Source organism: Chiloscyllium punctatum, chromosome 8, assembly GCF_047496795.1.
Source record: "Chiloscyllium punctatum isolate Juve2018m chromosome 8, sChiPun1.3, whole genome shotgun sequence".
Classification (NCBI taxonomy): domain Eukaryota; kingdom Metazoa; phylum Chordata; class Chondrichthyes; order Orectolobiformes; family Hemiscylliidae; genus Chiloscyllium; species Chiloscyllium punctatum.
Genome location: NC_092746.1, coordinates 115062505 through 115085886, shown reverse-complemented (window position 1 = coordinate 115085886; position 23382 = coordinate 115062505). Strand labels below are relative to the sequence as shown.

The 23382-nt window shown below is 40.8% G+C and overlaps 1 protein-coding gene across 1 annotated transcript in view; it reads right to left on the bottom strand.

Moving 5' to 3' along the window:
* The window catches only part of obscnb (obscurin, cytoskeletal calmodulin and titin-interacting RhoGEF b), an 802448-nt gene that overhangs the window by 62628 nt on the left and 716438 nt on the right, over positions 1–23382 (bottom strand). The window contains exons 98-103 of the mRNA XM_072576281.1: positions 14084–14284; positions 9064–9124; positions 8307–8384; positions 5850–6022; positions 5164–5190; positions 750–902 (exon numbers count right to left, since the gene is read on the bottom strand). Of these exons, the coding sequence (XP_072432382.1) occupies positions 750–902; positions 5164–5190; positions 5850–6022; positions 8307–8384; positions 9064–9124; positions 14084–14284 (693 nt within the window). The remainder of the gene's footprint in view (positions 1–749; positions 903–5163; positions 5191–5849; positions 6023–8306; positions 8385–9063; positions 9125–14083; positions 14285–23382) is intronic.

The window sequence follows — 23382 nt, the reverse complement described above, 5'->3', positions numbered from 1 at the left end:
TCACTTTAGATAATGAAACTTAACTCTGTCCCCTCACCTATGTTCCTTTCTCTCATGAAAGTACAGGACAGGCTTCAGCCTGGTTCCAGCCTTGAGGTCCCACAATGCTTATCTTCCAGGATTTACATTTTAAAATAAGGCATACATGATTGGAGAAATCACTCGTTAACTGGTACCAGGATGCCAATTTGTTATATTGAGTGCATTAGGAATTGACCATAAAACGTTCTGTGCCTGATTTTTGAGCTAACTCCTGCCAGTATGAAGTCTTACAACAAAATCAATCAATCATATTATTGCAGGTGATGTTTATAAGTCAGCACAGGGTACTCAATCATTACGGGCTCTTGTGGCACAGTGGCAGTGAGCCCGAAGACCTGGGTTCAAGTCCCACCTGCTCCAGAGCTCTGTAACATCTCTCTGAACATGCTGATTAGAAAAAAATTACTTAACCACATACAGGCTCTTGTGATGCACTGGTAGTGTCCCTACCTCTGAGCCAGTAGATCTGGGTTCAAGTCTCACCTGCTCCAGAAGTGTGTAATAACATTCCTGAACAGGTTGATTAGGAAAATATCTACTCAATCAGATAAATGTATAGAGAACATGCTAGTAATTGAAAAAAATGTTATTTTGCTCCCTTTTTCAATTCAATGGAAAAAGTTAAGTCAAGCAATTAAAGAAAATCAAATTAAGATAGAGATAATATGTTCAAGTCATAGTAACAGCCAATGCCAATTTAAACTCACTGTGGAATTATTCTAATTATTCTTGTAATGAAATTTTGAGCATCTTCACTGATACAATCTTGATCACGCTCATCCCATGAGAAAGATCCTTCTTTCACATTCATCAGTGTAGCTCTGTCATTTTCACCAATAAATGGAGAACTACCTGTCAAACTTTAATGAAAGACACATACATAAGTTAATCAACATGATGTTGGACTCGGGAAATATAATTAATATTTTGCATACAAATCCACAGAGTACCCTATTCCTAGTTGTTCAGACGCAAAATAACAAGGAACAAAAAACAGTACAGCACAGGAACAGGTGCTTCAGCCCACTAAACCTGTGCAGACACACAATGCCTTTCTAAACTAAAAACCTTTTCTCTCTACTTGGTGCATGTCGCCTCTATTGCCTGCTTATTCATGTATCGGTCAAGGTGCCTTTTAAACATTGATATTGCATGTGGCAGCACATTCAAGGCGCTTAACACCCTGTGTAAAAAAAAGCCTCTCACATCTCCTTTAAACTTTCCCCATAACATTTTGGAAATCTGTAAAGCTTAAACAGTTAAATTTAAAATGGTGTAGAATTACACAACTGTTCATAGTTAATATCATTCCTATATAACCATTAATATTAGGCTTATTCTTTACCAATTTCAATCAATCATGGGTTTATAATATTTTTTATTCATTCATGGGATATGGGCTTCAGTGGCATTTGTTGCCCAGCCCTACTTGCTTTTGAAATGGGGGTGGTTAGCTGCTTTATTGAATCAGTGCAGTCCAAGTTGTATGGGTACAACCCACAATGCCCTTAGGGATAGATTTTCAGGATTTTGACCCAGTGACACTGAATGAAAGGTGATAAATATCCAAAACAGGCCTGTGAGTGGCTTGGAGAACTTGCAGGTGGGGGTGTTCCCATGTATGTAGTCCTCTTGTCCTTCCAAGTGGTAGAAGTTGTGGGCATGGAGGATGTTGTCAGAGGAGCCTTGGTGTGCTGCTGCATCCAATATACACTGCTACTCTTGTGTATCAGCAATACAGTGAGTATTTGAAATGGTGGATGGGCTGTCTGAAGATGCAGTCAAACAGGCACATGAATAGGCAAGGAACAGAGGGATATGGATCATATGCAGGTAGATAGGATTAGTTTAGAATGGCATCATGGTCAGCACAGACATGGTGGGCCAAAGGGCCTGCTCCTGTGCTATACTGTTCTGTTTTGTCCTGAATGATGTTGAGCTTCTTGAATGTTGCTTCAGCTGTACCAATCCTGGAAAATGGAGAGTAATCCATATGTACTATAATTTATGTGAAGATAGGTAGAGTGCAGAATGCCCAGTCACTGATCTTCTCTATAGCCACTGTATATACATGGGTGATCTAGTTCAGTATTAGGATTAGGTCAAATTATAACTCTCAGGATGCTGATAACGGGTGATTCAGTGATGGAAATACCATTGAGTATCAATGGGGGATGGTTAGATTCTCTGCTGTTGGACATGGCCTCTGCCTGACACTTAAGTGACAAGTAATATTCATGGCCCAAGCCTGATTATGGTGTGGCTGTATATGGACATGGACTGGCTTCGTACCTGGGGGTCTGAGAATCTGAGAATTGTTGCACGTGCAAGGTAAGGGGTGGTGATTCGTGGTTATCTCACTGGAGTAGTAATCCAGAACATGAAACTCTAGCATTCTGGGAATGTGGGTTTGAATCCCACCATGGCAAATAATGATATTGTAATTCAATAAAAATCTGGAATTAAAAGCTAGTCTAATGGTGACCGTGTAGCCATTGGCAATTGTCATTAAAACATTCGTGGTTCACTAATGATCTTAGGGAAGGATCTCTGCCATTCCTACTTGGTGGAGTCTATATGCAACTCCAGAGCCACAGTAATGTAGGTGACTCTTCATTGCCATCTGAATTGGACTAGCAAACTGTTTGGATCCAGGACAATTAAGAATGAGCTTTAAATGCTGGTCTAACCAGGGATGCTCATATTCCATTAACAAATAAGAGAACCTTATGTTGAGCTAAGTTAATTCAGAGATATTGAACTTTGTTAGCACACATATTGTGCTTAGTGTTAATTTGCCAGCTGAGTCAAATCTCAGAATGAAACCTGTTTGACAGACCATAATTTCTATGTTTGCCATTTGTTTACCATGGTGGTCAGTCAAAAGAAGCTACCAGTGTACTTTTTAATAAAAGATTATCAAAGTTTATTGTATAGAAAAAGAAAATAGCACAAACTGTTACACTCTACCATTAACCATTCCCTTATTACAAATATCAGAAAGAAACATCCAGCCTTTTAGCCAAACAACAACCTTGCAGACATTCAAAGGTCAATTGGTGGCACGGTGGCACAGTGGTTAGCACTGCTGCCTCACAGCGCCAGAGATCCGGGTTCAATTCCCGCCTCAGGCGACTAACTGTGTGGAGTTTGCACGTTCTCCCCGTGTCTGCGTGGGTTTCCTTCGGGTGCCCCGGTTTCCTCCCACAGTCCAAAGATGTGCAGGTCAGGTGAATTGGCCATGCTAAAATTGCCCGTAGTGTTAGGTAAGGGGTAGATGTAGGGGTATGGGTGGGTTACGCTTTGGCGGGGCGGTGTGGACTTGTTGGGCCGAAGGGCCTGTTTCCACACTGTAAGTAATCTAATCTAAATCTAAAAAAAAGAAGTCACTTTGTTTCCCCTTTAAAAGTTCATGCTCAATTGTCGTGGTAATAATCAGTTTCTTTTTGGAAGAAGTCTGAATGCTGCTTTCTTTAATTAATGTCTCTTTCTAGGACCTTTAAATAATCTGTTACCTCAGCTAACATTATTTAACATGAGTTCCTGAAACTCTCACTTTTTACAACGTCCCATTTCAGGCTTCCTTCTAAGTCACTCTGGACATTTGCCCCAAGATCTGAGTGTTCTCAAGAACTAACAGCAGTTTGAATGAACCTGCATGCTGTCTGGCTGATTTCTGGATTGTTCCAACCTTCTGTGTTAGAGGACTCCCGTCACTAGGCAACGGCATGTTTTTTTCTTCTGAATGGACTGCACTGTACACCACAAAGGTTTTAAAGATCTTACTTACTTTTGTGCAAACAAATCTTAAGAACAACCTAACATCACTCACAGAATAAATACAAAATGAAACTAAAATCTATATCCTCCCGTTTTTTAACACACATAATATAGAAATACAAATCAAACTTAAAACCATACATCGTTTTTTATTATAGAATCATAGTTATCAAGCAACAATAATATATTATTAAAAAGAAACAAGTTTTAAATACTAAAATGTTGAAATGTCCTTTATGTAGTAAAATAGAAATTGGTGTTGGTCACAATGTTGCAGTTTTAGCATCTTTTGATCTTCATACAGCCATAATATGAGGTGCAATGTGTTAGTGTACTGAGTCAAGGAAAAAATATGCAATAAGGGATAGAATTCTTGAGTGGGTTTCCACTAACTTCATCAGAAACTCTGGGAAAACGATGATTTGAATAATTTCTCTTGGATTTCTGACAGTCTCCTGAAGTTTTAACAGGAGATCAGGAGAACTCAGAAGTTTACTTTTTGAATGTTACTTTCAGATATAAAATCCACAGGCAGCAGTGAATTGATCAGTTTACATATTCAAGCTGGCTCCTGATTGGAATTCATAAGTAGCAAATATACAGAGTGTTGAAATTTCTATCCTAGAGAGGAACTTACTGTTGGGCCATTCTGCTCATATCAACCCAAAAGAGTTGTGCAATTCAAAAGCAATAAACAAAATTTAGTCTTATAGTAATCTGGTTGCATGCACCACTTGCATACATTGCAAATATCCTCTTCATGCAAGGTTAGCCTTGAAGAGTGATGTTTCAATGGTGATCCATATTGAGTATTCCTATTTCCAACTTGCTGTTCTTTTATCGCTGAAGAGTATAGTGTCCCTATGATTTTTGGAAGTGAAAGTTCAAACTACATTGGGTACAAACTACAAAGTAATTCTTGCTCAGAAAGGCCACAACATTGGCGATATACAAAAAAGAAAAGTCAGACGGGGAAGAAATCGGCAGATATAGGGAGATTATTGTAGGGCAGAAATAGATCTTTGGTCAATACTGCAACAGACCTTCAAGAACTTGACATTATGAGCTACATTCAGACTGACTCCATTCTACAGCACATTCATCTCACCAACAAAATAAAAGACGTTTTTTTCTTCACTCTCCAAAGGACATTTCCTTACACCATGATTTATCTACAATTAAGATAAACAGATAGGAAATCAAGGCTGGTTGAGCTGGATTTTCCAATGTAGCATCTGAGTACTGGGAACATATAGAGCAGAAATTCTCTGACAGAAAATAATGTCAAACTGGAAATTAAAGATGCACGATTTAAAGTTGCACAGAATTCATTTTACTTACCATAAAAATGTGATGACACCAACAGCCCTTTATAAAAAAAGAAACATTTAAAAAATGAGCACAAAATAGATAATAATCGTCATACCATTAAAAAAAATCTTCAGCATAGTCCTGAATGAAAAGGTTACAACTCAAACAAACATAATTTCTAATCCCTTTGCCTTTAGAAGGAATAATTGCAGTTAGGTTAGTGGTTTTCAACATATTGATAGCTAGTGCCTTTTCCAGTTAATCATCCCCTCTCTCTTGAAGGAATTGATGAATGTCGGAACATAATTCCACAGGTACAATAGCCTTCTGATATCACAAACTGGTTGTCGTTCTTCAAGTGTGAACTCAGAGTGTCAACAGTTACTACCATACTGGCATCATAGTTTAGCATATACTTTCTGGAATGGGGACATCGGGTAGTAAGCTTTAACTGAAATTTTCTCTTCCGCATAACAGAGGGTCTGCTGACGTAATCTGTCCGGCCTCCTACTACTGTCAGACTGAGATTAGGTCATTTTATCCAGGTCCAGGCCTAAACTTAGACTTTTCCTGATACAAAGTGCTCAGTTAGCTAGGTTATGGTACTCTTATCTGCAATTATGCAGAGTTGTCCTTCATGTAAAAATATTCCTAAGAATGTAGGATGTCTGAAACTGTTAGCTTTTGTGATATCTTTCAAGACTCCAGTATCTTACCATATGTCAGTGGCAGTTGAAATCGGATCCTGGGAGACAATTTCAGGGGCCACAAATTCTGGGCAACCATATTTGCTAAACTGTGGCTGGACTGGTTCGAATTTTTGTGCAAATCCAAAATCACATATCTTAATATCATTTCTTTCTGGATGCACCATTAGAATGTTCGCAGGCTAATTAAAGAAAGGAAAAATTACATTACAAGCGTGTCAGCAACAAACTCCATTATTACTACTCATAGTGGACTGTGCATTCTTCCACAATCTTTGTGGCAGAGAAACAGAGACATAAGGGCGAGTCAAATCAGACCACATGGGGAAGCATCCTGCATTGATCTACTGCAGGCCCTTTATAGAAAGACTGTAATATTTATCTTTTTAACTTTAGTTCTCATTTTTCTAATTTATATTATGAATAACTGTAAGGTAATGTAATTCCTTTGTCCTTTATCTCTCTATTTTGATCTAAGATTTGGACCTAAGTACTTTGTAGCTAAGATGGTGCCACTGTTGACTTTTCACTTACTCCTGTACTTCTATACTTGCATACATGTGACAATAAACCTAATTCTAAAACTCAGGCCTAACATCCTCAGGGGCTGCTGGAAAGGCAAATACATCTGTACTCCATTGCTCCACCCAATGGCCCCAAGATTGAAGTCATGGTGGCAGAGGAGGGTGGAGTGCTAACCAACTCTCTGCACTGGTATAAGAGACTACCATGACTTAATAAGCTCCCTGACTGACAAGTGATTCTATGGACTTCTATGAGGATCATTCCCCCACAACCTTGAGACATGGCTGCCTGTCCATTGCACATTTACACTGCTGGCGCATGAAGCAGGTGTGCACACTGTCGTACAACATGGCATGCATCCCTAGAATGAGGGCACTTAGCAGCAAGGAAAACTGCTCATTTCCATGACTGTACTAAATGACAAGGCAGGGATGTTATAAGCATGCAAATAGGTGCTAAGTGAGTGAGCATCCCTGACTTGCAGCCTAGTCCAGTCTGCAATCCGGGTGCCTGGTCCTGTGCGCAAAGTGTCCCCACTGCAGCCTTTCAATGCTAGCTACTGATGCATCCTGCAATACATCTGTGATTTTACTAACAGTGAACAGTAGAAGTGCCAGGATAGTTGTGGTGAGCTGGCAGATGCCAATATCCATAGAAGAGGGATGACAGCAGTTTGTGCCTGTTGGTCATGACCTGGCCTGTAGCATGGTCACAGCCAATATGAAGATTTGTTTAGAAAAAGTGGCAAATCTATAGCACGCACTGTAGGTTTCTTTGTTATGGTTTTCCAATGTCTAGCTTGTTTGGTAAAATGGGAGGCTGAATATTAATTAGGGGAGCTGTGGCATTGGCTGCTTTCATTTATAAACATTAATCCCCACATCTTGCTCCTGCCTGCCAGGAATCTCCCCACATCGCTTGTGAAAAGCATGAAAGATGGAGTGAGATTATCTCAGCTTTGAGATGGGCCTCGCTGGACTTATCATCCGATTCTGCCACGATTCTGAGTTATGATCTCGCCATAACTCACATCACTCAGGTCCCGTATCATTCCATCCTTAGACGATGATTGCTTAATTGTTGCTAACAATGCTCAGTGCCGAATGTCACACAACCACCTGATAAAGGAGCAGCACTCCGAAAGCTACTGCTTCCAGTTAAACCTGTTGGACTATAACCTGGTGTTGTGTGATTTTTAACTTTGTAATGAGACGAAAGTGAGGACTGCAAATGTTGGAGATTAGAGTCAAGAGTGTGGTGCTGGAAAAGCACAGCAGGTAAGGCAGCATCCGAGGAGCAGGAAAATAGACATTTTGGGCAAAAGCCCTTCATCAGGAATGAAGTCTTGTAATTAACCCTTTACAGCATTCCTGAGCAAAACAGTTGGAAGCTGACACTGCTCAGAGAACTCCATTTGCACTAGGTGACAGGTAGCATGATCAACAGACTGTAAACAAATTATTGCAGTTCGTGTTTTAAAAACAAGTTTTCAGACAGACAGAAGGAGCAGGAGTGCTCTTTGGATGAAACAAAATATTATGTATGTCAGCCAATGGATAGGATACCCACATTCCCTCACATCCCTTATTTTGTGCAGACTGCCAATCACGTTTGGCTCATTGCATCACTACTTCCTGGCTGCTTGAGTTGGTGATCTGCTTATTATTTTGCATTGCTTTGGACTTCCCAGTAACTGTTTTGAGCGGGCATAGTGTTAGCAGAGCTGATTCATGCTCAGTTGTGCATACTCTCAACTTTCATTATTCTTTTAAATTTGTACCGATGGGTAGTTCCATTAAAACTGAACAAAGAAATTATTACTGCTGATTCAGATATTCTCTCATTTCCTTGCACAAATATAAAACATGGAATTACTTGAGAAAAACACAGTGAGGTGACAGTGTAATCAATGTTTTAGTATAAAAAGGAAGGAATTTTTACCTTTATGTCAAGGTGTAGAATCTTGTTGTCATGGAGATACTGGACCCCTTCTAAAATCTGCTGGATATAATATTTAATCTACACAAACCAAACAAAATATGAAAGATTAATCATACAGGAAGATGTTGATCACTGTTAATCGAGTAACAGACTGAATATGCCACGTGGAGAAAGTTATGACTGCAGATGCTGGAGATCAGAGTTGAACAGTACGGTGCTGGAAAAGCATGGCCGGTTAGGCAGCACCTAAAGAGCAGAAGAGTCGACATTTCGAGCATAAGCTTTTAATCAGGAATGAAGCATCCTGATGAAGAGCTTATGCTCGAAACATCGACTCTCCTGCTCCTTGGACGCTGCCTGACTGGCTGCACTTTTCCAGAACCACTTTTTCGACTCTGAATATGATACATGTATAAACTAATACATAGTGATTTATGGCATGCCTCCATTTGAATCTCATAATCTCAACTCAGGCTCCTGCATAGGTTCCTCTATTCAAGAAGGGAAATAGAAACAATCCAGGAAACTATAGACCAGTGAGCTTCACATTGGTGGTTGGGAACCATCAAGAGGTCAGTCATTAAAATTTTTAAAAACACACACAAAATGAATTCACATAAAACATGATGGAGTCAGTCAGTGAACACAGATCCTCGACCTATTGAATTCATCTATCTCTGTTCAGCTCTAATTTTTCATAATTTTATAGTATATTCATGGGTTGATGGTGACACTTGAAAATGAAAATAAATCTTACCTCAGTTTCTGGAACCACATTCCTTTTGAACAAATGGTCCAAGAGTCCTTCATTAGAGCACCTGTTAACTTAGCTCAGGATAACAGATATAAATAACATGACGAGGAGATAGCACACACAGCCAACACGCATTCCTTAGTTGGCCTGGTCTTGCTTTTGGAAGGCAGGGATGAGAATACCACCTAACTTCTGCATCATTTTTGATCTGTTAGCAAAAGGTATCACTATATCTTCCATCATTTAGAAGAAATGGCTGTGGATACATAAGAACAGCACCACCTGCAAGTTTCCTTGCAAGTCACAAACCATCATATGTTGCAACTATGGAGCATACTAATATGCTAGAGCATTTTGAGATCAAGAAAGTATGGTGTTGGGTCTTTTGAACAGCATTGAAGTGGATAAGTCCCCAGGGCCTTTAGTATTCACCACAGATTATTGAGAGAGGCAAGAGAGGAAATTTCTGAGGCATTGACCAAAATCTTTGTGTCCTCTAGCCACTGGAGAGGTCTTGGAGGATGGTTGAGCAGCTAACGTTCCTCTATTCAAGAAGGGAAATAGAGACAAGCTAGGAAACTATAGACCAGTGAGTTTCACACTGATGGTTGGGAAACCTTTGGAGAGAATTTTTAGCAATAGGATTTACATGCATTTGGAAAAGCTTGGCCCCGATTAGGGACATTCAGCATAGCTTTGTGCAGGGCAGGCCACGGTAGGTTCATCCAGAAGATTAAGATGCATGGGATCCATAGTTACTTGGTCACTTGGATTCAGAATGGCTTGCCCACAGAGGGCAGAGGGTAGGGGGTAGTAGTGAAAGGGTGTTTTATGGCAGGAGGTCTGTGACTAGTGGTATTGTGCAGGGATCCACACTGGAATCTCTGCTGTTTGTAATATATATAAATGACTTGGATGAAAATGTAGATGGGTGACTTAGTAAGTTTGCAGATGACACAAAGATTGGTGGAGTTATGTATGGTGTAAGAGGTTGTCAAAGGATATAGTGGGGATATAGATCTGTTGCAGATATGGGTGGAGAAATGGCAGATGGAGTTTAATCTGGCTAACTATGAGATCTTTGGGAGATCAAATACTAAGGAAAAGTATGCAGTTAATGGCAGGACCCTGAACATTATTGAGGTACAGAGGGATCTTGGGGTTCAAGTCTTTTGCTCCCTGAAAGTGGCCACACAAGTAGATGGGGTAGTAAAGAAGGCATATGGCATGCTTGCCTTTATTGGTCAGGGAACTGAGTACGAGAGTCAGGATGTCACATTGCAATGTTATAAGACTTTGTTAAGGCCACATTCAGAGTATTTCAGTTCTGCTCACCACATTACAGGAAGGATGTAAAGGCTTTGGAGAGGGTGCAAGAGAGATGCTGCCTGGATTAGAGGGTATGAGCTATAAGGACAGGCTAGAAAACTCAGTTTGTTTTCTCTGCAGCAATGAGGCTGAGGGGAGACTTGATATAAGTCTATAAAATTATGAGATGCGTAAACAGGATTGACACTCAGAACCCTTTTTCCAGAGTTGTAATGTCTAATTCTAGGGGACATACATTTAAGGTGGGGGGGGGGGAGGAAGAAATTCAAAAGAAATGTGAGGGGCAAGTATTTACACAGAGAGTGGTAGGAATTTGGAATGTACTGCGAGGGGTAGTGAAGCATATAATGATAGCAGTGTTTAAGGGACTCTAAGATAAGCGCATGAATATGCAAGGAATGGAGTGATATGGACCATTGGCAGACAGAAGAATTTAGTTTAATTTCGTGTCATGTTTGGCACAACATCATGTACTGTTCTAAGACCTCCGACAATTATCAACGATTTCATGATCATCTGAGATTCTAAATTCCAGATTCTTTCGAGAATTAAAATTCCACCATCTGCCATGGCAGGATTTAAACCCGGATCCCCCAGAACATTACCTGGGTCTCTGGATTAACTATCCAGTGATAATACCGTTCAGCCTTCACCTACCCATGCAAAATAGAAATCACTTTCCAATAAAAAACATGTAATAAAATACACTGTTGACCTGCTTTATTTCAATTAAAAACTTACTGACTCCTTGAACTTAATTGGCTGAAATATCTTCTCCTCAACTCTTAACAACTAACTTTTATAAGCTTATTAACTCTTTCCAATTCGACCCTTCTTGCTCCATCTTTGACTTCCTGATCCTTATTTTTGCTCCTCTTCTCTGACCCCTCTCCCTGCTCCTGTCTTGCTCCACAACCCTCTGGCTTTCCACTTCCTTTCCTAAACCTCAAATTCACTAACTCTGTTCCTTTGTTGCTGGTAAACTCTTGACATGTTAGGAGAGGGTCATAGAGACGTACAGCATGGAAACAGACCCTTCGGTCCAACCCATACATGCCGACCAGATATCCCAACCCAATCTAGTCCCACCTGCTAGGACCCGGCCCATATCCCTCCAAACCCTTCCTATTCATATACCCATCCAAATGCCTCATAAATATTGCAATTGTACCAGCCTCCACCACTTCCTCTGGCAGCTCATTCCATACACACAACACCCTCTGCATGAAAACGTTGCCCCTTAGGTCTCTTTTATATCTTTCCCTCTCACCCGAAACCTATGCCTTGGATGCTGCCTGAACTGCTGTGCTCTTCCAGCATCACTAATCCAGAATCTGGTTTCCAGCATCTGCAGTCATTGTTTTTACCTCCTAAACCTATGCCCTCTAGTTCTGGACTCCCCGACCCCAGGGAAAATACTTTGACTATTTATCGTATCCATGTCCCTCATAATTTTGTAAACCTCTATAAGGTCACCCCTCAGCCTCCGACGCTCCAGGGAAAACAGCCCCAGCCTGGTCAGCCTCTCCTTGTAGCTCAGATCCTCCAACCCTGCCAACATCCTTGTAAATCTTTTCTGAACCCTTTCAAGTTTCACAACATCTTTCCGATAGGAAGGAGACCAGAATTACACGCAATATTCCAACAGTGGCCTAACCAATGTCCTGTACAGCCGCAACATGACCTCCCAACTCCTGCACTCAATACTCTGACCAATAAAGGAAAGCATACAAAACGCCTTCTTCACTATCCTATCTATCTGCGACTCCACTTTCAAGGAGCTATGAACCTGCACTCCAAGGTCACTTTATTCAGCAACACTCCCTAGGACCTTACCATTAAGTGTATAAGTCCTGCTAAGATTTGCTTTCCCAAAATGCAGCACCTCACATTTATCTGAATTAAACTCCATCTGCCACTTCTCAGCCCATTGGCCCATCTGGTCCAGATCCTGTTGTAATCTGAGGTAACCCTCTTCGCTGTCCACTACAACTCCAAGTTTGGTGTCATCTGCAAACTTACTAACTATACCTCTTATGCTCACATCCAAATCATTTAGTTAAATGACAAAAAGTAGAGGGCCCAGCACTGATCCTTGTGGCACTCCACTGGTCACAGGCCTCCAGTCTGTAAAAAAACTCTCCACCACCACCCTCTGTCTTCTACCTTTGAGCCAGTTCTGTATCCAAATGGCTAGTTCTCCCTTTATTCCATGAGATCTAACCTTGCTAATCAGTCTCCCATGGGGAACCTTGTCGAACGCCTTACTGAAGTCCACATAGGTCACATCTACTGCTCTGCCCTCATCAATCTTCTTTGTTACTTCTTCAAAAAACTCAATCAAGTTTGTGAGACATGATTTCCCACACACAAAGCCATGTTGGCTATCCTTAATCAGTCCTTGCCTTCCCAAATACATGTACATCCTGTCCCTCAGGATTCCCTCCAACAACTTGCCCACCACCGAGGTCAGGCTCACCGGTCTATAGTTCCCTGACTTGTCTTTACCGCCCTTCTTAAATAGTGGCACCACGTTTGCCAACCTCCAGTCTTCCAGCACCTCACCTGTGACTATTGATGATACAAATATCTCAGCAACAAACCCAGCAATCACCTCTCTAGCTTCCCACAGAGTTCTCGGGTACACCTGATTAGGTCCTGGGGATATATCCACCATTAGACCGTTTCAAGACATCCAGCACTTCCTTCTCTGTAATCTAGACTTTTTGCAAGATGTCACCACCTATTTCTCTACAGTCTATATCTTCCATATCCTTTTCCACAGTAAATACTGATGCAAAATATTCATTTAGTATCTCCCCCATTTTCTGCAGCTCCACACAAAGGCTGCCTTGCATAATTAAAAAAAAAATTAAGATTCCTTTATGTCCGTAAAAATGACACAAATATGACCACAATATATTTTTGGGTAGGTCATGGATTCCAATTCGGAGAATGTAATGATTGTTTAGACCCAATTCAGGTCCCAAAAGTGGTTTGTGAAAGACCTCCATCTATTTAAATTAAAGGGCAGGATTAATGCATCATTTTGGAAATTACAAACTTATTATGAAATAGCAGACTACAGTTTGTATAAGTGCAGATAATAGAGCCAATGAAAGAAAGCTAAGTGATGACTGTGACAGAAGCTGGGAGAAATAAAATCTTCACAGATGGTGGTGGCTTTCCTGTATCTTGTATAAGTGGTTTAAATATGGACAACAAAATCTGCCCTCACTCAACATGTATGAATCATTGAAAAGTAGTCAGGGGGATGAATAATGCCTTAATTTTGTTTTATTTCCTGGCCTGATTGCACAAACACCAAGTCCAACAGTGATGCTTCTAGTGTCGCTGCTGCTGAAATGAGCAATCGCAACAGGGTCGTTCCTGCTCTGCCTACCACCAAAGAAACTCATAAAAACTGAAAGAACTACGGATGCTGTGTTTTGAGAAAGGGTCACCAGACCTGAAATCTTAACTCTGATTTCTCTTCACAAATGCTGCCAGACTTGCTGAGCTTTTCCAGCAATTTCTATTTTTGTGACAAAGAAACTCATCTTCTTCAGAGGTAACGTTTCTTCATTGTTAGACACACATACAGAATGAAATTAATTAAAATAAAATCAGAGATATAAACTTTAACATTAACAACAAGAAAGAAATAGACAGATTATCGCCACAGAAAGGATACATTTCCAGCACCAACACAAGTGTTCGCTTGGTTTCAAACATATCAAGTAAGCAGGAGATCTTTGGATGGTTAACTTTGGATAAGATGGCAAGTTCTTCATAAGCTTGTGATCTGGTATCTTTTCTGAGTGGAATAAACTTAGCAGCACATGAAGTTCCATTCTGTTTATTCACAACTCTCTTCACAAAACCGTGTGAACCCCTTTAAGCAAGAAGGAAACAAAGTATGCTTACTTCCTTTTTAATAATATTTTGAAGCATGCACTGTATTCAATACTTTTTGGTAATTCACTAGCTTTGAGAATCAATTCTTCCCCACTGACATTCCATGGCAGCACTGTGTGCCATTGAGCATACACTGCAATAATTCCCAAGGCCCTTTCAACAACCCTTTCCAAACCCACCATCTCCACCAGTTCAAAAAAACAAGAGCAGGAGGTGCATTGGAATAATACTAGCTGGATGCAGTTATCCTCCAAGGTTTGTATCCCCTTCACATGACAATATTATTCCTTCATTTTTGAGGAGTCAAAATCCTGGATATCCCGAACAGCAGAGTAGGTGTGCCTAAACTGCACAGACTAGTGATTCACAAAGGTAGTTTGCCACCACATGTTCAAGGGCAAATAGAGATGCTCAATAAATACCAGCCTTTACAGTGACATTCAAATCCATGAATGAATTTTTAAAATTCACAAAACTGTTAAACATAATGAAACAGCAAATGGATTCCATTTCAGCAGCATGTGTGCAGAAGCAGAAACTAACTTACACTGCAGCATACATTCTTATGTCAATATTTTCTCAATAGTATTTCATCAATGATGAAAACAAACAAATAATTCACCATAAAATTAACCACAGTCATTTAGTATTACAGAACTTGAGTTTTGTTGATCTTAGTGGGTCAAAACTTTGCATCTTGCACTCATGAGGACAATTTGCAAGAAAGACTAACGCAAAGGGAAAACATCATTTATACTGCATGAATTAAGAGTGCTGATTGGTGGCAAGTGGATTTTGGTTCATAGAGGCAGTGGTATTTCTTTTGTTGCATTGAAACAGGAGCAGTGTATGTACACATGCTTTTTGCTTGTAAAGAACAGGTCCAAGTATATTAATATATGTACGCTTCAAGAAAAATGTGTGCCAAGTTGAGATACAATAAGTATCATTTTTAAAATATTATTTATATCTATAATTTTTGCATTATATATAACAAATGTAAAATAATATAATTATGATTATACCTTTATTTTTATTACAAAACATTTTTCTAACATTTATTGCTCATCCTTAGATTTAAGAGTTAAGAGTTAACCACATTAATGTGGCTTTTGAATCACATGTAGACCAGATGTGAAAAGAATGACAGATTCTTTCCCTAAAGGGCCACAAAGTGAACCAGATGGGTTTTCACATCAATCACACTGGTTACATGGTCACAATTAGGCTAGCTTTTTATATTATTGAATTCACATTTCTCCATGTGTCATGGTGGGATTTGAACCTATGTCCTCAGAACATTAGCACAAGATTATGGATTATTAGCCCAGTCACATTACCACTCTATCACTGCCTCCCCACAACATAATATGAATATAAAACATACTATTAAAAATATATGCATTTTGAAAGTGATAAATAATATTTATATTTCTTATATTATATACGTATTGTATATAAAAAATGTTGAGAATTGGACTGATCTACGCAAGATGAAAAACTTCAAAATAACTGTAGTGTTCGTAATGAGGTCAGCCAGGTGGACCTGTTTGGGGCTGTTAATCTTGTCCAATCAGGGAGCTCTGGCTGACAGATAAGAGCAGGCGTGTCAGACATCATATTCACTCTGACAGCTGATTCTGTGAGAGATGGATCAGTGTAAATAAAGGGTAATTTAGTGATGGGATACTGGCTTCTGTGGAGTTATTTCAAAAACCGTTTAGGTTCAGATTGTAAGTTTGCTCGCTGAGCTGGCAGGTTTGTTTTCAGACATTTCATCATCATGCTAGGTAACATAATCAGTGAGCCTCTGGTGAAGCACTCGTGTCTTGATCTCTTAAAGGGGGTAATATAATTTCCGGTTCTTTTTCTCAGAGGTTGGTAAATGGGGTCCAAACCAATGTGTTTATTGATGAAGTTCTGGATTGAATGCCAGGCCTCTAGGAATTCCCGTGTGTGTCTCTGTTTAAGATGGATGTGCTGTCCCAGTTGAAGTGGTGCCCTTCTTTGTCTGTATGCAAGGATACTAGTGATAGTGGGTCATGTCTTTTGGTAGCTACCTCCATTTACCAACCTCTGAGAAAAAGAATCAGAAATGATATCACCCACCTTAAGAGACCAAGACATATAATTAGAAAGCGGGACAGAACAGCAGCACTTCAATGGAGATTCACTGATGATGTTCCATGGCATGGTGACAAAACATCTGAATACAAACCTGCCAACTCAGCAAGCAAACGTACAACCTGAACCTCAACCTGAGCTACAAATCTTCTCAAAAATCACAAATCATTTAGGTTGTTTCTTTAGTGTTTTTGCCATTCATCCACTGAAATTATGGTGTGAATTCTTGGAAATATTCTAGGCGTAGATATATAATAAGAACATTAAGTTGTATTTATGAAGTATCTTTAATGCAATAAAATAACTGAGGGTGCATCACAGGAAAGATGCGAAATGAAATTTGATACTGAGCAACATAAGGAGGTATCAGAATAGATTTTGGGAAACTTCACTGGAGAACTCTCACTCTCTGACCTGCTCTTGTGGCCACAGTGTTTATATGGCTGGTAAAGTTCAGTTTCTGGTCAATGGAAACCTCTGAGTGTATTAATGGTGAGGAATACAACAATAGTCATTCAACTTAGCATCAAGGAACATGGTGAGATTTTGTGTTGTGGGAGATGGTCATTTCCGGGCACTAGTGTAGCATGCATGTTACTTACCGTTGTTTTTACAAACTGACAGAAAAGCACCATTAAAGCTGTGCGATGTTGCAAACCTGACCCTTGCCTTATAAAATTGCCAACAGATATTATGCTGATGCTGAGGACTATGAATGTTAGTGACTAGGAGAAAGTGAGGACTGCAGATGCTGGAGAGTCAGAGTCGAAATGTGTGGTGCTGGAAAAGCACAGGAGATCAGGCAGCATCCGAGGAGCAGGCGATTCGACGTTTCAGGCATAAGCACTTCATCATTCCTGATGAACGGCTTATGCTCAAAACATTAACCTTCCTGCACCTTGGACAATGCCTGACCTGCTGTGCTTTTCAACTGCAAATATCAGCAGTGAGCTGGCCACTGCTGTCTTTAATTGCTAAGAGATAGTACCAACACTTCATTGCAGGAATAACTCTCTTCTTACACAGTTGCTAGTCAGCCAGAGGCCAACCAGGAGGCTAGATGAATGCAGCAAGGCAGGCAGCATCAGGAGGTGAAGAAGTTGACATTTTTGGTATAATTGTTCTTCAAGAAGCAGGGTTACACTTGAAACGTCAAGTTCTCCACCTCCTGATGCTGCCTGGCTTGCTGTGTTCTTCCAGCCTCTCGCTTGTCAACTTTGGATTCAATCATCTGCAGTTTTTTTGTCTCTGTCAGTCAGAGGCTGGCAGCTCTGCAGTACAGGCAGCACCACTGGGAGCGGTGACCACTGTTAATACTGCATCGAGCACATGAGAAGTATTCAGAGTTCGATCGGACGCCAGGTAGTTCTGCACTCTTGTCATGGCTAGGCTGACAGGTTGAGATGAGAGGGATGAGGGGTACTCTGGACAGCATGGGGAAGAAGAAAGGACATGAGGAGAGAAAATTGTGGGTAGAGGGGCTCTCCTATTGACAATAGTGAGCAGAACACCCACCTTCTCCTGCCCCCACCCCTGCCACCGTCCAGCTACTTCTCCCAGCTAGGCCATTTTTAATGCAAAGCAGCCATTAGCTCTCCTGCCACTCATTACATCTGAGTGGCAGCTGGAGAGTGATGCCCTCAATTGTATGAAGTAAAATCCAGTCCAATGGAATAAAGTTTAAAGATGGTAGGCTAGAAAGTACTGAGTACCTGCTTGCTTGAACTTGGCACAGGGAACAATTCCTGTTCCAGAACCTGCATATTCAGACGTGATCAAAAATGGGCTTTGGGTATCATTTAAATTAGACTTCAGATGCGTGGATGCTAGTTGCAAACCCCAAATATTTTCTAATGAAGCAGATATTGATTCTGAACATCTGTATTTAGGAACCTTAGATTTGGGACAGTAGCCCTAAAGCAGGTGTTAGATGTTAAACTAAAGCACGTGAGCGCATTTTCCTCTTGATTGCAAAACAAATGGGCTCAACAAAGTTACCAGTAGGACCAATAGCTTTGCAGATTTGCCAGCAAGCTATTCCACTGATAAACTGGCACTATGTGCAACAGTTTAAAACCTGAAAAATGGGGTCAACGTATATTATCTTCTACGCTGATATCTTCCAGGCATGTGGAACTAAAATTTTGAAGGGTTATACGTTTATAGGAAATGTAGTTTTATAACCTAAATCACAGATTTAGTGACACAATGCTGGAAGGTAGACTTTATAATGAGCATTATTTTATTTGACTTCTTTTGTGGATGGTTAAATCATTAATGTTACACTAATTTCAAGAGATAGTAGCTTGGTTAATTGAGATCCTGTTGATTGCAATCAGTGCTAGCAAAAGTAAATCTAATGGAGCAAGTACAATTCTGATCATTTCTCTTTAAATGAATATCATTATTGTATTATTAGCTACTTTCCATTGAGTATTTACCAACATAAAGTTCTGTTCTTTGGTCTGAGAAGCTTACAATGGAGATAGAAATGTGTCCTGCAGGATGTTTAGTTCTCTATTTAACTATTCAATTAGGTGTATTTAAGAGCAGGAACAATCACAAAACCCAATGACAAAGGCAGGGAGGTTTGATAGGACCACTCAGGATGGTTTAAACTGGTGCGGCAGTAGGGTGGGAACTAGAGCAGCAGGTCACTAAGGGAGAGTTTGAGATTAAGGCAAAAATAGCTAACAGGAAGAGCATTCATGGAGAGGTTGTGAAGCTCAGCAGAATTAGCTTAGACTGCATTCAGGAAGTATAACAGGTAAGACAGATGAACTTGGAGTGTAGACTAATACATGTAATTATAATGTTGTTGCTATCACAGAGACAAGTGGAAAGAGGGACAGAATTGGTACTTTAATGTTCTGGGATATCAATGTTTTAGTTGAGACAGAGAAGGAAGCAAAAGAGGTGGGCGAGTTGCCATACTGGTTAGGAAGCATGTGTTGAGGATGACACCCTGAAGGGATCTTGCAGTGAGCCATTTTGGGTAGAACTGAGAAATAGGAAGGGTGCAATCACAATGCTGGTATTGTACTATGGATTCTGGAAACATGTGAAAATAACAGGATTGTGGTGGGGTGATATTAACTTCCCTGATTTGACTGGGACTTCCTTAGTGCTGGGGGTTTGGATGGAGAGCAATTTGTTCAGTGTCCAGGAGGGTTTTTTGAAACAGTATGTGGAAAATCCAACGAGAGAGGGGGGGCCATACTGGATCTGGTATAGGGGAATGAGCCCAGCCAGGTGATCAAAGTCTCAGTGAGAGAGCTTTTGGGAATAGCATAAGTTTTCGGATACTCATGGATAAGGACAAGAGTGGACCTCGAATGAAGGTGTTAAATTGGAGGGGATGGCCAACTATAACTGAATAATGAATTGGGAGCAGCTGTTTAATGATAAATTAACATCCGACATGTGGGAATCTTTTAAAGACCAGTTGATTAAAATGTAGAACAGTCATGTTCCTGTAAAAATGAAGGGCAGAAATGGCAGGATTCAGGAACCTTGGATGACAGAGAAATTATCAGCTTAGTCAAAAAAGTATACCTAAGGTCTCCCTCCTACAGAAAGGATGTTGTGAAACTTGAAATGATTCAGAGAAGATTTACAAGGAGGGTTTGAGCTATAGGGAAAGGCTGAATAGGCTGGGGCTGTTTTCCCCGGAGTTTCGGAGGCTGAGGGGTGACTTTATAGAGGTTTATAGATTGAGGAAGGGCATGGATAGGGTAAATAGACAAGATCTTTTCCCTGGGTTGGGAAACTCCAGGATTAGAGGGCATAGGTTTAGTGTGAGAAGGGAAAGATTTAAAAGGAACCTAAGGGGCAATGTTTTCATGCAAAGGGTGGTGCATGTATGTATTGAGCTGCCAGGGTAAGTGGTGGAGGCTGGTACAATTACAACATTTAAAAGGCATCTGAATGGATATATGAATGGGAAGGGTTTACAGGGATATGGACCAAGGGCTGGCAAATGGGATTTGATTAGGTAAGGACAACTTGGACCGAAGGGTCTGGTTCCGTGCTGTATATCTCTATGACTAAGATTCTAAGTCCTTAAAAAATATAAAGAAAGTAGGAGGGAGCTCAACAGGGAAGTAGGAGGGCTAAAAGGGGCCCTAAAATAACCTTTGCCAGCAGGGTTAAGGAGAATCCCAAGGTATTTTATACATATATTAGGAACAAGAGGAGAGCTAGGGAAAGAATAAGCCATCTAAAGATAAAGGAGGGAGGTTAAGTGTGGAGCCAAAGGAGTAGGTGAGATCTTTAACTAGCACTTTACATTGGTATTCACCAAAGAGAAGGACTTGAGAGATGTCGAGGTTAAGAAAAAGTGTGTGAATACTCTCAAGTAGGTCAACATAATGAAGGAGGAAGTGTTGGGTGTCTTGAAATGCATTAAGGTAGACAAGTCCCCAGGGCCAGATGGGATGTCTCCCAGGATATAGTGGGAGGCAAGGGAGGAAATAGCTGTGGCCTTAACCGATATCTTTGCATCCTCTTTGGCCTCAGGCGAGGTTCCAGAGGACTGGAGAATGACCAACATTGTTCCTTTGTTTAAGAAGAGAAACACAGATAAGCCAGGTAATTACAGGCCAGTGAGCCTTATGTCAGTGGTGGGGAAACTGTTGGAGAAGATACTGAGGCACAGAATTTATTCACATTTGGAAGCAAATGAACTTAGTTGTGATACACTGTATGGGTTTGTGCGGGGCAAGTCATGTCTCATCAACTTCATTGAGTTTTTTGAGAAGGTGACAAGAATGATTGATGAGGGAAGGACAGTGGTGTTGCATATAGGGAGTTTAGTAAGGCATTTGATAAGGTACCTCATAGCAGGCTACTACAAAAGGTACAGTCTCGTGAGATCCGGGGAGAACTGGCGAGATGGATACAGAACTGGATTGGTTATAGAAGACAGAGAGTAGCAGTGGAAGGGTGCTTTACGGAATGGAGATCAGTAACAAGTGTTGTTATGCAGGAATTAGTGACAAAAAGTCACAGAGATGGACAGCCTGGAAACAGACCCTTTGGTCGTTCATGATGACCAGATATCCCAACTCAATCTAGACCCACCTGCCAGCCTCTCACCCATATCCCTCTAAACCTTTCCTATTCATATACCCATCCAGATGTCTTTTAAATATTGCAATCATACCAGCCTCCACCACTTCCTCTGGCATCTCATTCCATACACGTACCACCCTCTGTGTGAAAACGTTGCCCCTTAGGTCTCTTTTATATCTTTCCCCTAAACCTATAGAGTGACAGAAATGTACAGCAAGGAAACAGACCCTTGGGTCCAACTCGACCATGCCGACCAGATATCCCAAACCAATCTCGTGCCAAATGCCAGCACCCGGCCCATATCCCTCCAAACCCTTCCTATTCATATACCCATCCAAATGCCTCTTAAATGTTGCAATTGTACCAGCCTCCACCACTTCCTCTGGCAGCTCATTCCATACACGCACCACCCTCAGCGTGAAAAGGTTGCCCTGTAGGTCTCTTTTATATCTTTCCCCTCTCACCCTAAACCTATGCCCACTAGTTCTGAACTACCTGACCCCAGGGAAAAGACTTTGCCTATTTACCCTATCCATGCCCCTCATAATTTTGTAAACCTCTATAAGGTCACCCCTCAGCCTCCAACGCTCCAGGGAAAACAGCCCCAGCCTGTTCAACTTCTCCCTATAGCTCAAATCCTCCAACCCTGGCAACATCCTTGTAAATCTTTTCTGAACTCTTTCAAGTTTCACAACATCTTTCCAATAGGAAGGAGACCAGAATTGCACGCAATATTCCAACAGTGGCCTAACCAATGACCTGTACAGCCGCAACATGACCTCCCAACTCCTGTACTCAATACTCTGACCAATAAAGGAAAGCATACCAAACAACTTTATCACTATCCTATCTACCTGTGAATCCACTTTCAAGGAGCTATGAACCTGCACTCCAAGGTCTCTTTGTTGAGCAACACTTCCTAGGATCTTACCATTAAGTGTATAAGTCCTGCTAAGATTTGCTTACCCAAAATGCAGCACCTCGCATTTATCTGAATTAAACTCCACCTGCCACTTTTCAGCCCATTGGCCCATCTGGTCAAGATCCTGTTGTAATCTGAGGTAACCCTCTTCGCTGTCCACTACACCTCCAATTTTGGTGTCATCTGCAAACTTAATTACTGTGCCTCTTATGTTTGCATCCAAATCATTATGTAGATGACAAAAAGTAGAGGATCCAGCACCGATTCTTGTGGCACTCCACTGGTCACAGGCCACCAGTCTGAAAACAACTCTCCACCACCACCCTTTAGTTCTGAGCTCCCCACCCCAGGGAAATGACTTTGTCTATTTATCCTATCCATGCGGGTGATTTTGTTAACCTTGATAAGGTCACCCCTCAGCCTCTGACGCTCCAGTGAAAACACCCTAACCTATTCGACCTCTCCCTATAGCTCAAATCCTCCAAACCTGAAAACATCCTTGTAATTTTTTTCTGAACCCTTTCAAGTTTCTGTGCTGGGACCTTTGTTGTTTGAAATATACATAATGGATGTGGAGGAAAATGTAGGTGGTCTCAATAGTAAATTTGCAGATGACACCAAAATTGGCAGAGTTGCACATACTGAGGAGGACTGTCAAAGGATACAGCCGGATATGGATAGATTGCAGATTTGGGCAGAGAAATGGCAGATAGAGTTTAATCCAGACAAATGCAAGGTGGTGCATTTTAGAAGATCAAAGTCAGGTGCAAATTATACAATAAAAGGCAAAACCTTTTGAAGCATTGACATACTGAGGGATCTGGGTGAACAGTTCCACAGATCCCCGAAAGCATATTCATTGAACAATGATAAGGTGGTCAAGATGGCATACAGCATGCTTGCCTTCATTAGTCAGGCATATAAAAGTTGGTAAGTTATGTTACAGCTGTATAAAA